The sequence below is a fragment of the Nicotiana tomentosiformis genome, chromosome 4 (assembly GCF_000390325.3).
Source record: "Nicotiana tomentosiformis chromosome 4, ASM39032v3, whole genome shotgun sequence".
Classification (NCBI taxonomy): Eukaryota; Viridiplantae; Streptophyta; class Magnoliopsida; order Solanales; family Solanaceae; genus Nicotiana; species Nicotiana tomentosiformis.
In genome coordinates, this window is record NC_090815.1 from 127,106,033 (window position 1) to 127,121,469 (window position 15,437).

At 37.9% G+C, this 15,437-nt stretch overlaps 1 protein-coding gene across 4 annotated transcripts; it reads left to right on the forward strand.

Moving 5' to 3' along the window:
• Positions 1-12,154: 12,154 nt before the first annotated feature.
• On the forward strand, positions 12,155-15,437 carry LOC104105805 (putative pectinesterase 11). Of its 4 annotated transcripts, none has more exons than XM_009614199.4 (6): positions 12,155-12,292; positions 12,422-12,509; positions 12,750-13,199; positions 14,024-14,212; positions 14,373-14,608; positions 14,977-15,437. In XM_009614199.4, the coding sequence occupies exons 3-6, from the start codon at positions 12,816-12,818 to the stop codon at positions 15,191-15,193; spliced, it is 1,026 nt and encodes a 341-aa protein (XP_009612494.1). In that variant the 5' UTR covers positions 12,155-12,292; positions 12,422-12,509; positions 12,750-12,815; the 3' UTR covers positions 15,194-15,437. The 4 variants fall into 4 exon arrangements, with proteins under 4 accessions (XP_009612494.1, XP_033514467.1, XP_009612495.1 ...); XM_033658576.2 differs by having other exon boundaries at positions 12,163-12,292; positions 12,418-12,509; XM_009614200.4 differs by having other exon boundaries at positions 12,166-12,292; positions 12,427-12,509.

The window sequence follows — 15,437 nt, forward strand, 5'->3', positions numbered from 1 at the left end:
TCGGATCAGATTTTGGATGACTCGGAAGTGTTTCTGCGTTTATTGTGGAAAGCTAGAATTTTTGGAAGAATTTCATAAATTTGGGTTAAAGTGCATTTCAATGTTATCGATGTCCGTTTGACATTCTGAGTCTGGGAATAACTCTGTAAAGTGATTTTGGTATTGGGAACACGCCAGGATGTGGAATTGGCGGTCCGTAGGTCATTTTGAGGTCATTTGGCGAAAGTTAGAAATTTGAAGGTTTTTGGGAAGTTTGACCGGGAGTGGACCTTTTGATATCGGGGTCGGATTTCGATTTCGGAAGTTAGAGTAGGTCCGCAATATCAAATGCGACTTGTGTGCAAAATTTGAGATCAATCGGACGTGATTTGATAGGTTTCGGCATCGAATGTAGAAGTTTGAAGTTTTAAAGTTTATTAAGCTTTAATTGGGTTGCGATTCATGATTTGATGATGTTTGATGTGATTTGAGGCCTCGAGCAGGACCATGTTATGTTATGGGACTGGTTGGTGAGATTGGAGGGGGGTCCCGGGGACCTCGGATGTGTTTCGGGGTGATTACGGATCAATTTGAGCTGTTTCAGAACTGTTGTTGCTGGTATCTGGTTTTCTTCTTCGCGAACGTGAAGAGGAACTTTAAGGATGCTGGGATTTGGCCTTCTTGAACACGAGGCAGTAGACACGAACGCGAGGCAGTAGCTGGGAAGGCCTTCGAGAACGCGGCCAAGACTACGCGAAAGCGAAGAAATAGAGGGAGCGGGGGCCTGGATTCATTTAGCCTTCACGAACGCGAAGCTTCAACCGCGAACGCGAATCTTCAACCGCGAACGTGAAGCAGTAGGGCCTGAAGGCATCGCGAACGCGAGGCTTTGGACGCGAACGCGAAGAAGGGGCGACTGTGCTCGGCAGAATATTTTAAAAAGCGGGATTTAGACCATTTCACTAATTTCTCTCTTGGTTGGGCGATTATTGCAGCTTTTGAAGAGGAGATTTTCATCATCTATGTAAAGGTAAGTGATTCCCATCTATTGCAAGTTAAATACTTGTATTATATATAGATTTTAACATGGAAATTCATGGAAAATTTATAGAAATTTGGAATTTTTTAGAAAGACCTAGAAATCGGAATTTTTGGATTTTGACCACGAATTTGGGTATGGAATTGGGAATAAATTTTATATTTCAGTTCGTGGGGTTATGGGTAATGTTTATCTTCAAAAAAAATTTGGAATCCGGGCACGTGGGCCCGCGGGTGATTTTTATCGACTTTTCAAGCGGGGTTGGAAATTCTTGTAAATTGGATTATAATGAGTATTAGGGTATATATTTATGGATTTGCACATTTATTGACTAGTTTTCGAGCGATATGCAGCAATTTGAGTTGTTGGAAAGGCTTTGGGGCCGGTTATAGAATTTCGGAGCGAGGTAAGTCTCCTTTCTAACCTTGTGAGGGGGAATTAACCCCATAGGTGAATCAAATTATTATGTGCTCCTATTTGTGGGGGCTGCGTACACACGATGTGACGAGAGTCCGTGCGTAGCTACTATTATGCTTATGACCGGGTAGTCTAGGACCCAAATCATGTTATTCCTGCGATGTTTGCATCCTACTTGTTAATTTAACTGCTTAAAACATATTGGAACTTCATAAAGGAATTGTAAAAGGTTAAACATCATTTTTTATCGTTAATGAGAATTGATATTTTCTTGAATAATTTCCCGATCGTAAATCTTGAATTGGTTGTTTTAAATGTATTTTCTCTTTTTTAGAGCGGGCCGAACGCCTCGGTAGCAGATAAATGTATCCATGGTTCGCGTCGTTCGACCCTCGGCAGTGCACAATTTAAATATTTATATTGGATCGGACCGTATGACCTGGACATGATTTGCGCATGATATATCTTTGGAATTGATAATAAGTGATATTTCTTTAATTGGCCTGGGATACAAAATGTTAAATGACGAAAATAAATTTGGAAGGTCTCTATTAACAAAAGAATTGTTACTTACTTCATGTTATTGAGTTTACAGTCGTTCTATACAATCCATGCTTAATTATAATATCGGTATTTTATTGTTAGCCCTTAGTATGTGTCGGAGTCGATCCCTCGTCACTACTTCTTCGAGGTTAGGCGGGATACTTACTGGATACGCGTTGATTTACGTACTCATACTACACTTGTTGCACATTTTTATGCAGGTGCATATATGTCTAGTGGCCTTGTGGGCGCAGAGGCGCGATTATTTCGGGGAATTAGGTGAGGTGCATCACATGTTACGATCTGCAGCCAGCAGAGTCTCCTCCAAAGTTATTTATATACTTTTTCTGTCCAATTTGTATTCCTGATAGATGTTGTATTTTACTTTACTTCCTAGTAGATGCTCATGTACTTGTGATACCGGATTTTGGGAGTACTTATGGGTTATTCAGTATGGTAGTCGTGGAGACATTTCCATTTACTCTATAAATTCCATCTTTTGCTATTTAATTAAAGGAAATATGATTTCAAAAATATTAAAATGAGAACCAAATTAAGTATTTATTTTTGGCTTGCTTGACAGCGGTGTCCGGCGCCATCACGACCTTTAATGGATTTTGGGTCGTGACAACATTATATCATAGCACTAGGTTAACTTAGGTCTCACGAGTCATGAGCGAGTCTAGTAGAGTCTTGCAGATCGGTACGGAGACGTATGTACTTATCTTCGAGAGGCTACATGATTGTTAGGAGCACTTCCCTTCTTGATTCCTCATCATGCGATTTGATTCCTTTGAGGCTTATGCCTTCATTTCCTTCCTATTCAATCTTGTGCGACGTGAAGTGCTTGTTATAAATTTAGAATCGAGGAATTTTAATGGTACTGCAGATGTGGTGCGGGATGTTTCTCTATGCGTATTTGATTGGACTATTGCCGTCACCTTACGGAAGGCTGTTCTGTCATTTCAGCTTAGTATTAGTATTGCCTATAGTTTGAGATTTGGCATTGATTGTTATGATGATTCGTGTGTTGCTATCGCATAGTGTTGGTGTAATGGTAGGGTTCTTATATATGGATTGTGGCAGTAAATGACTTGATAGAAGGACTTCTCATTTCACGGCTTAGAGGTTCAGCATTTAGTTCTGGTGGAGGAGAGGCAATCGGACTACGAACGTTCAGGTTTGGGTTGATTGAGTAACGAGACTGGGCATTTCGAGCGCGGTGGAATTTTCATCTGTGATGTGGTGTCATCGTCTTGGATTGGATGCGTTAAGTTCGCCGGTATTGTGGTCTTCTACAATTCGCCTTCGGGGCGGGGTATTATGAAATGGTGCCGAAGAAGCGGTTGTCAGAAATAATGGGGTGTAGCGATTTCGGAATCGAATCAGTGTTTCTAGTGTTGATGGCTCGAGAAAGATGATCTTCAAAAAGGTTTTAAAGTTGGTAGCGATCGATTGGTTCAAGTGCTACAGAGATAGATTTTGATTTAAGGCAACAACTGGGCAGCGAAGGATGAGGAAGGACATGTGGGAGGTGTCTTGCGGTGGTTAAAATTCTAGAAGGTCAAGTGTGAGAAACAGAAGTCGAGTAGTTGCCTAAAGAAGAGGGTTTGACCAAAGTGGAAAAGTGGCAGAGTAGCATATGGGTTCTGTGGTAGGATAGCTACACGCCTTGGGGAAAGTTTAGAGTGATTTGGGAGTCATTGTGGACAGTGACTAGGACTACTGACTAATTTGGAATATTGGCTACTACTGAGGAAGGTTGGATACGACACGAGGGAGTTGCTTAATATAAAGAGGGGGGGCAACATGACTTGGATTAGAATGTATCGTCGCACCTTTAGTTGATGTCAATGGGGTGTGAACGGATTTGTACAGCTGGTGAATGAGCACTGGCTCAGGAGGGTTTATTGGTTTCATAGTAATTGTACTCGGTGTAACATCGTTGAAAGAGGCCGGTATGGAATTTCCACATGTGGGATATCTCCTATGAGCAGGTTAGCGATTGCGTGGTGTTGATGAAGTTTCTGCAAAGAATTCTACTGGCTACCCGGTATGAGGTCGAACATGTGAATGTGGCTAGGGATTCAGAGCGTTCATGAAATGGTTAACAGGAAGAATTCAAGAAATTTAGCGGGTCGATTGCGCGAGGTCATGTCAGTAAGGAAGAAGGAATCTTTGTAGGTTCCAAGGTTATGTAAGGGTAGCTTCAAGCTAAGTGGGAGAGCCCCACCGCCTACGATTAGATTGTATGGTTGTCTACTTATAAAGTTTCTGGTTATCGACATATTGGTGGGTTATTACGGCTAAGGAAAGAGAACATCAGTGGTGATTTGGGCAAAGGATTTGAGGAATGTGTGCTATAATTGGCCTTATTGATTCATGTTCAGTTTTGAGAAGACTCAGAGTTTCTGCTTCTAGTGGGAGTAATGTACAAAAGAAGAGAATTCAGTTGAGTGCTTCTTTGATAGGGTGTTCACGTGTTGGCAGAGCACGAGAGTTTGGCTTATATTCGGGAACAAGTCAGAGTGGGTGACTCTCAACAATGGTCCTAGTAATTTCAAAAATTACAGTGCGTTGCCTAAGGATTTCGAGTCCGTGGTATGGTTAAGTATTGAGCTTTTGCAGTAGATTATGAAAGGGGCTTGGAGTGTTCTATGTTATCTTCGGTCTACGGTGTAGCGTTGAAGGAATGAGATAAAATAACTTTGGATTCATAGAGAAATTATTAGAATGGGTGTACCAATTGAAGATGTGAATGTGTGCACAAGGAGGGTATGAGTTAGTTCGTGGGTTTTGAGGCAACGTGGTCTCGTGAAATAGGGTCACTCAGGATGAGTGCAGATTGGGTTCGTTATATTTTGAATGGAGTTATTATTATTCCGAAGGCAAGTCTGGAGTAAATTAGAAGAAGTCAGATCGGCTAGCAATAGTTGAACTGCCATGATAATGGCAATGATCAGTTCCTTCAGCATGTTGAGTTATACATATGATTTATGGTGGTACGTGCGAGGTTTGACGGCCGCCGTAATTTGATTTATTTGGAGGTATTCGATTATAATGGCCTGTTATGTGTAAATGGATACCGGAAGAGTTATGGTAGTTTAGACCACTACTTGAGGATTGTATTTTCTGCGGTCATGGGAATTCAATAGCGTGTTGCAATGATTCTCCTAAAATGAGTTAAGTGAAAGGTTTCTATATGATGGAGTGATTATTCTATTAGTGGTTCAGGAGTTATGATAAAGTTGTTGTATTCTCGCATAGTGGCATGTTAAGTGCAGTGAGCGGCAAGGGAATTGGAAGCTGAGGATCAAGGTTGCGGTTCGGTGTTGACAAGAATGTCATGAGCTCGGAAAGCAGGAAAGAATTCTGATGTTTATAGTAAGCTGGTATTGTCCTTAGCGTCAACTGAGGTCGGTGTCATGTGGAAGAGGCTTTGTGTATTAACTTTTGGATTTTTGATTCACTTTACAGAATTAGAACAGTTGGCGGTATGGATGTGCGGACTTTGCTACCTGAGCGGAATGGTCGTGGGAGCATGCCCCACGTGGAGGATTGTATAAGTGTGACATGTAGTTACTTGATTGATTAAAGATTGGAACCAAGTATGGAAATTGTGGTACTATCGCTAATGTGAGAATTTGTGCCTGAAGGGCGCTCTGTTCAATTGGTTATGAATTATGGAAGTTTGTTCCGGATTTGACGTCTATTCTTGGGGGTGGATCCTTGAAAGGTTATTAGCTCAGTACAGTACGATCAGAATCAGCTTGAGATCCGTGAATGGATCTAAATGTGAATATGGGCTCTATATCAGGTCGGATGTGTTCATTTCAGCATAGCGTTGCTTACGGAGGAATCTTCGAGTCTTGGATGTTATTTCTGTCGTCAGCCATTCCGTGTAATCTCTATTGTGCCCTGTAGTGTTGTGAGAGCAGCATGGATCTCGAGATACGGGTCATTTATTGCACCTTGGTTGTGCTTGAGTTTTGTAGTGTATGGCGCTATCCGTCTCCCCAGGATTTGTATTATGCACTTCACGTGCTTGTGGTCGATATTTGGGTATTTTACAGGTATGAGCATTTTAGCTCGGTGAGTATTTCCTTATAGATTATTATATATGGATCGGGTGGCACGCCGCCACGGGTATGATGTTTGGATTGGGTGGCACACTGCCACGGGTATCATGGTTGGATTGGGTTGCATGCCGCAACGGTATCATGTGTGGATCGGGTTGCACGCCGCAATAATATGATGTTGAGTACAGTTTCCCATATCTATTATTGTGTGTTTTGCTTCTCATTTTCTGAGGAAGGTTCATAATATCTTTTCGGTTGTTTAAATTGGTTGCGTAGGTTGAGTAGTTCTTTCCAAAGTTCATCTTCCTTATATATCACATTCGAATTGTGGCTTGTTGGCACATGGTGGCATCATATGGGACTTTTGGTAGTGTCTGAGGTAGCTTATTGCTTGAGCAACTTATACTAGGTGAGACGAGGTTATTGGACCTGGGATCAGTGCAATCAGGTTTATATGAGGCACATTAAAGAGTAAATACAGATACTTAGTCCAGAATGAGGTGATGGTTCTCGTCGGAAGGAGAGATTCCATGAATTGTGATTCGGCAGGTGCTTATGAGTTTCTTCACATCACTTCTGTCATGGAAATATTGCGAGAGTTAAAACATGACTTATATGCATCGTGAGGTATGTTGTGGGCATCAGATTCATGGGGTTCCGGCTGTTGTTATCAGAGGATGTTATCATGGTCATGTGAATTATGCGGTGCATGGTGTGAATTCACTAAAAGTATACAATCATGTATTGGTACATCATGTAGTGATTGATACGGTGTTGGTATGTTGGAAGCAGGCATGGTAGAGAATTTCAGATGTTAGAATTTGGCCCTAAGGCTTATTTGCCTAAATAAAGGGAAGGATCTTCAGAATGACTCGAGCTAATGTGCTCAACTGAGTTGTGGTAGTATGGGTAGGTGCACGAGGTGTTAAACAATGATTTCGGACAACTCCAGAGCAGTTCTTAGCACGTTCGAGGGTCGAACATATGTTTAAGTGGGAGAGAATATAACGACCCAACCAGTCATTTTGAGCTCTAGCGCGTCGTTCGACGGTATTATGACTTGTACACATGGTCGGAATTGAATTTCGGAAAGTTCGGAGTTGATTTGGAAAGAAAAATTCTCATTTCGGAAGTTTTAAGTTGGAAGAATTGACTAAAGTGTGATTGTTGAGTAAACAACTACGGAATCGGAATTTGAAGATTCCAACAGGTTCGTATAATAATTTTGGACTTGGGCGTATGTTCGGATCAGGTTTTGGATGACTCGGGAGCGTTTCGACGCCTATTGTGGAAAGCTGGCATTTTTGGAAGAATTTCATAAATTTAGGTTAAAGTGCATTTCAATGTTATCGATGCCCGTTTTAGATTCTGAGTCTGGAAATAGCTCCGTAAGGTGATTCTGGTATTGGGAGTACGTCCGGATGTCGATTTGGAGGTCCGTAGGTCATTTTGGAGTTATTTGGCGAAAGTTAGAAATTTGAAGGTTTTTGAGAAGTTTGACCGGGAGTGGACCTTTTGATATCGGGGTTGAATTCTGATTCCGAAAGTTGGAGTAGGTCCGCAATATCAAATGCGACTTGTGTGCAAAATTTGAGGTCAATCGAACGTGATTTGATAGGTTTCAGCATCGAATGTAGAAGTTTGAAGTTTTAAAATTTATTAAGTTTGAATTGGGGTGCGATTCATGATTTGGTGATGTTTGATGTGATTTGAGGCCTCGAGCAGGTCTGTGTTATGTTATGGGATTGGTTGGTGTGATTGGAGGGGGTCCCGGAGACCTCGGGTGTGTTTCGGGGTGGTTTCGGATCAATTTGAGCTGTTTTGGAACTGCTGTTGCTGGTATCTGGTTTCCTTCTTCGCGAACACGAAGAGGAACTTTGAGGCTGCTGGGATTTGGCCTTCGCGAACGCGAGGCAGTGGACGCAAACGCGAGGCAGTAGCTAGGAAGGCCTTCGCAAACACGGCCAAGGCTACGCAAACGCGAAGAAGAGAGAGGGAGTGGGGGCCTGGAGTCATTTTGCCTTCGCGAACGCGAAGCAGTAGGGCCTGAAGGCATCGCAAACGTGAAGCTTTGGTCGTGAACGCGAAGAAGGGGTGATTGTGCTGGGCAGAATGTTTTAAAAAGCGGGATTTAGCCCATTTCACTCATTTCTTTCTTGGTTGGGCGATTTTTGGAGCCTTTGAAGAGGATATTTTCATCATATATGTAAAGGTAAGTGATTCCCATCTATTGCGAGTTAAATACTTGGATTATATATAGATTTTAACATGGAAATTCATGAAAAATTTATAGACATTTGGGATTTTGAAGAAAGACTTAGAAATCGGTATTTTTGGATTTTGACCACGAATTTGGGCATGAAATTGGGAATAAATTTTATATTTGAGTTCGTGGAGCTATGGGTAATGTTTAACTTCTAAAATTTTCGAAATCCGGGCACGTGAGTCCGCGGGTTGATTTTTATCGACTTTTCGAGCGGGGTTGGAAATTCTTGTAAATTAGATTATAATGAGTATTAGGGTATATATTTATAGATTTGCACATTTATTGACTAGTTTTGGAGCGATGTGCATCAGTTTGAGTTGTTGGAAAGGCTTTGGGGTCGGTTATGAAATTTTGGAGCGAGGTAAGTCTCCTTTCTAATCTTGTAAGGGGGAATTAACCCCATAGATGAATCAAATTATTATGTGCTTCTATTTGTGGGGGCTGCGTACGCACGAGGTGACGAGAGTCCGTGCGTAGCTACTATTATGCATATGTCCGTGTAATCTAGGACCCAAATCATGTTATTCCTGCGATGTTTGCACCCTACTTGTTAATTAAACTGCTTAAAACATATTGAAACTTGATAAAGGAATTGTAAAAGGTTAAACTTCATTTTTTATCGTTAATGAGAATTGGTGTTTCCTTGAATAATTGTCCCTTAATAAATCTTGAATTGGTTATTTTAAATGTATTTTCTCTTTTGTGGAGTGGGCCGAACGCCTCGGTAGCAGATAGATGCATCTATGGTTCGCGTCGTTCGACCCTCGGCAGTGCATAGTTTAAATATTTATGCTGGATCGGGCCGTACGACCTCGATATAATTTGCGCATGATATATCTTTGGAATTGATAATAATTGATATTGCTTTAATTGGCCTGGGATACAAAATGTTAAATGACGAAAATAAATTTGGAAGGTCCCTATTAACAAAAGAATTGTTACTTACTTCATGTTATTGAGTTTACAGCCGTTCTATACAATCCATGCTTAATTATAATATCGGTATTTTATTGTTAGCCCTTAGTAAGTGTGTGAGTCGACCCCTCGTCACTACTTCTTCGAGGTTAGGCGGGATACTTACTGGGTACGCATTGATTTACGTACTCATACTACACTTGCTGCACATTTTTGTGCAGGTGCATATATGTCTAGTGGCCTTGTGGGCGCAGAGGCGCGGTTATTGCGGGGACTTAGGTGAGCTTCATCCCATGTTACGATCCGCAACCAGCAGAGTCTCCTCCAGAGTTATTTTTATACTTTTTCTGTCCAATTTGTATTCCGGATAGATGTTGTATTTTATTTTACTTCCTAGTAGATGCTCATGCACTTGTGATACCGGGTTTTGGGGGTACTTATGGGTTGTTCAGTATGGTAGTCATGGAGACATTTCCATTTACTCTGTAAATTCCATCTTTTACTATTTAATTGAAGGAAATATGATTTCAAAAATATTAAAATGAGAACCAAATTAAGTATTTATTTTTGGCTTTCCTGACAGCGGTGTCTGGCGTCATCACGACCTTTAATGGATTTTGGGTCGTGACATTACCACTTGGTTTAAGGTGGGATTTTTTCTTCTTCTTTTAATAATATATAGATTATGCGATGCAATTATAAATTTATTACCTATTTATAGGTAATTTTCACAAATTAAATTTGATAACTATTTTAAGGATTTAGGCATTAATAGCCTATAAGAGTAGAAAATATAAATGATTATTTATAAGAAGAGAATTGATAATACAAAAAAGGATGTAGATAATTTGCTTTAGTACGAAAAAAGAAGGAGATAATGTGAAGAGTTACAAGATATTACACAAAGAAAAAATTAAAAACAAGAAAAGTCAATAAAGAATTTGGAAAGTTACAATATGATTCATGTATATGATATTTTTAAATTTACAAGAATGGTAAAAACAAGAAATAAAAATAAAAAATAAAAACCGCAAATCAGTAAGGGATAATTTGAAAAATATAAATTTATAGTGAGCATAGTTTTGTTTTGAATAAATTAATTTTCTACTTCTATTTCTGCTTCTTGGAAGAAGCTAGAATTTTCTGTTTCTTCCCAAAAGTAGAAAAAATGCATCTGCTGTTGGCCAAAAGTACTTCTCCGTCTTGGCCAAGCCGCTTAAATTTTTTAAAAGATACTACACAAAAGTACCTTAGACCGTTAGACGTTACCATCTCTATACACTGTCTTAGTAAACTACTAGCAAATGTAGTCTCTTGTTAGGTGAAAAATTAAGAAAGTTTGTGACTCGTGATCGTGACTAATAAAAAAGTCACTATAGTTAGACTGCTGAAGTTAGATAACCTATTGCGAAAAAAGAAAAAGATAACCTATTGTTTCGTACATATATTTGATGTCATTTTCTTCCAAACTATATATAGAATTGCATATTATTTTTCCTAGGACGCACACTATGGCCCCTTGATACCAAATTCTGGTGACACAACGGAATTATCTCAGAATTTATAACAACAAACGAAGATATAAATGGTTGATGACCAAATCTTGAACTCTTTTCTTCGAAGGATTTGACGGCATTAATTAAAGAAATCAAACACATAACTGCAATACATTTAATATTATTGGAAGTTTGATAAGACTATTTTGGGGCTGATATCATTAATAATGTTAAAGTTATGTATAAATGTAATGCTCACAACTTTTCTCTAGAACTAGTTGCTAACGAAACTTCATCTACAAATAAATAAGATCCCAGTCAAGTACTCTATAGGAGGTTTTAAAAAGAACCGAGCAATACTTATTTTCTTGTTCTACCAGAAGGGTGTTAATACTCCTTTCTTTTCTTTTCTTTTTTTATTTTTTATTTATTTACTAATAATATTTTATTACTAGTATTTTACTTACATAGGCTTTTTGTTTACATTATAGAAAAATTCGTCAAAATATTTTCCGTAGAAATCATTTTCTAAGAAAATATTTTTCATGAAAAATATTTTCCTTCGTACCAAACATACCCTAAGTTTTTCCTTTTCATTTGTGCAAGACATAAGCGACTAATATGCCATTTCATAATTCATTTGTGCTTAGAGAAAATTTAAAAGCACCATTTATGGATTATTAACTCAATTAGGTGCACCCTTTTCCTGCTTTTTCTTTTTTCTTTTTAAGATCTTTAGAAAAAATTATGCCTGTAGAACTTGAGCAGGACACAAAGGGTCATCCACTTATCTGTTGGCCAACTAAAACTAGAAAATATACGAATTTTAATTAATATTCACGGAATTGAAAACATTTAGGTCGACCATCATTGGTTACCAAACGCATAAAAAAACATTTTAATAATATTTCGTTAATTACGACTTTTAAATAATAGAATCTGATACAACCATAATATAACAATGTGTACATTAAGGACTTGAATTCAATCATTATATTCCACTTTCTTTCTTTCTTTTTTCTTGTTGCATTTAGTTAATCATTGTAGAAGTGATCACGAGATTGATGGAATTGAACTCATCGCGTTAAGTTAAAAAAAAAAGCGTTCTCTAATAATACACACACACATATATATATATATATATATATATATATATATATATATATAATATTTTATCGGATATTATTTTTTGAAGAGGCTAAAAATATACATTTCTCTTACTTATTTCCTTTTTATTGCATCTAAAAGTTGACTTGGTTATATGTCATAGCTGTGACCAGTCGAACATTTTCTTTTTATGGTCAAACTAATCAGTTACATAAATAATCCTAATAACAAAGTTTTCACAAACCAAAAAAGGCAAAAAGGGAAGGTTATTCTCCATTATATATAGAAGTTGTGTAGCACGTAAACTTCAAAAAACTGCCAAGAATTTAGGCTATTCAAATTCTTAACAATAACTGCGCCAAATTTCAGACGTGCAAAATAACCGAATATTACACTTCCTTTTTCCCGCCTACTTCTCCTAATTGTCAACTTCCCCACCTTGATCAAACTGGTATACAGATCTCTTTTTTCCTTTCTCTTCCTTTTGAATTGAAAATTGAAGCTAAATATAGTAGCTATATACTGCAAACTAATTGAGGTTATTTATTTGGTTTTGACTTTCTTTGACTATTGGAGAAAGATCAGAACTTTGAAGTTTGAAGTAGTGCTTTATTCACAAGAAAACTTGTTGAAAATTGAACTGGCCATTCTTCAATTCTATATATAAGGTAGGTAATTATTCAATTGTCTTAAGCTGCATTTCTTAAATTCAGAGATTCTTTTTCCTAAAAGACTAAGTTTGTGATCATAGTTTTGAGCTTCTGGAATGGGTGGAGCTAGGTGTACTTAGTTCAACTGAATTCCCTTCATCAAAAAACTATAAGTACTATGCAAATAGAAAAAAATTAAAATTTTCTGCACGCATATTTTTGAATATATCCTGTTTACTTATTATTTTTGAATTGTAGGTGTTGTATTCTTGCAAATTTTGAATCCCCTCGTTAGAATTTCTGACTCTGTGACGGGTTTTGACCATGGCTTTTCACGGGTACATTGTGATAGTGGTTATATTAGCTATGAGTTATTTACTGATTTGTTCGGAAGCTGATTCAAGTACTCAATTATCATCTGCAATTTTGATAAAAGTGGATCAATCTGGAAAAGGAGATTACAAGAAAATACAAGACGCAATTGACGCAGTGCCTTCACATAATTCGCAACATATATTTATTTCGGTTAAGCCTGGTATTTACAGAGAAAAAATTGTTGTTCCTGCGGATAAGCCATTTATAACAATCAGTGGTAGAAAACCAGTAAACAACACAATAATCACAGGGAATAATTTTGGAGATATATTTAAATCCTCTACTTTCACCGTTTTTGCCTCTGATTTCGTGGCTCGGCACCTTACAATTCAGGTATGTAATTGCATAATAGTGCCAATTTATTTCGTTTGTTTCCGTTTCTGGGGCTGTTTTTTCCAAAAATTTGGACCTTTTAACCGGTGGCGGAGCCAGAATTTTTATTAAGGGGTGCCAAAATATATAAAAGTAAACATACCTGAAAATTAAGGGGAGTCAATACATAGTATATATACATATAAATATTTTTTTTACCTACCTATACAGTGAATTTTTTCCCGCGAAGAGGTGTCATTTGACACTCCTTCCTATAAGGTGGCTCCGCCACTGCTTTTAACATGTTATATTATTTATTCACTTGGTTACAACTTCGAGTCTTAAGTTATATACACCGACGACTCATCAAGTTAAATTACTTGCAATATAATAACACGTCATTATTATAAGGTAGGAGTAAGATCTGCGAACACACTATCTCCCCAAACCCGACTTACGCTATGTATATTGTTGTTGTTACAGTATAATAACACATCATTATATAACAAATGGATAACTCTGAAAGTAAAGTTGGTAACCTGCTATAACAAGTAATACTGCAAAACTTCTTTCGGCATTAGTCTATACAACTTAAATACTAGCTACTTTTAATTAGCGATACTTGTTGAAACAAGCGACTAATTAATACTCCATTAGACCTCAACTTCGAATCTTATTCTACAAGAAAAATACTACATCACACTTTTTGGGGTGCAGTCTTTACCCGAATCTTTCATAAATGCGGAATGTTTTGTGTATCGGACTGCCCCTTTTTTAAACATTGAAATTTGAAAATGTAGCATTAGCTTTTTGATTAAGTGGAATTTATTTTGTTGATGTAACAGAACACATATGGAACTGGAGCTAAAGCAGTAGCATTGAGAGTAGAAGGAGATAGAGTTGGCTTCGTGGGTTGTAGAATTAAGTCACATCAGGATACATTACTTGATGATGTTGGGAGGCATTACTACAAAAATTGTTATATCGAAGGGGACACTGACTTCATATGTGGAAATGGCGCTTCTCTCTTTGAGGTAAAAATAATTGTCTTTTAACTAATCAGATCGTATAAATATCTTTTATGCTGTCAGTGCGTAGTAAACTCTTATGTGTTCGTCAGTAATATTTTGTAACTTGGAGTAAATCATATGGTTGTGGACATTTTTTCTCTTTTTTTTTCCTTTTTTTGTGCAGAAATGCCATTTGCATTCACTTTCACAAGGAAATGGGGCTATAACAGCACAACATAGGCAATCATCTCAGGAAAATACAGGTTTCACCTTTGTTGGATGCAAGATTACTGGAGTAAAGAGTGCAATTCTTGGTAGACCATGGGGTCCCTATGCAAGGGTAATCTTTGCCCAAACTTACATGTCAAGTGTCATACTCCCCTACGGTTGGGAAGATTGGAATGTCCCCTCCCGGCAAAGGTACGTCCACTTAACTTATACATACTGACAGTATAATTAACTTTTTCGCTATCAATGTATCTTAATTTGTTATAAATTCCATTCTTTTTTAGTGAACGGTAGTCTTGGGACAATAATAAAATTGTCGGTGTGTGACCTTTAAGTCACGAGTTCGAGTTGTGGAAGCAACCACTAATGCTTGCATTAGGGTAGACTGTCTACATCACACTCATTGAGATGCAACCCTTCCCCGGACTCTGCGCGAACACGAAATGTCTTGTGCCTTTTTTTTAAAGTGATTTCATAGTGTGAAGTTTCTTTCACACTTGTTGTATATGAAAATTAAACTCATTAAACATTGAGTTGGGTTTGTTATTTCTTGGAAACAGGACATCATATTTTGCAGAGTACAAGTGTTATGGGCCAGGTGCAAGTTCTGATAAGAGGGTAAACTGGTTACGGACTTTGTCTAGTGAAGAAGCTGTGCCTTACTTGAAGGAGAGTATAATGGGCCCAAAAAGTTGGATTAGGTCCAAGCCCATAAATTTAATACCTTTGTCTAAAGCAATCTCCATCAGTTTCAACAAAAAGAGAAGCAGCCCATGAAACTTTATTTTATTTAGTAGGATATTTTGCTTAATATTAATTCATCCTGTAATTTGTGATTATTCTTATTGAATTAGTTTCGGTAGTTCAAAGATATTTTGAACCCTCTACAGATATGATCTGTGTCAGTGGACACAAAAGACTCTTGGATTTATTATGTAGAGAGAGTGCCCAACCTATTAAAAGAATGTAAGCAAAGTCTTGTCCCTAAACAAAATATTAATTACCTGTCAACTTTTAATCT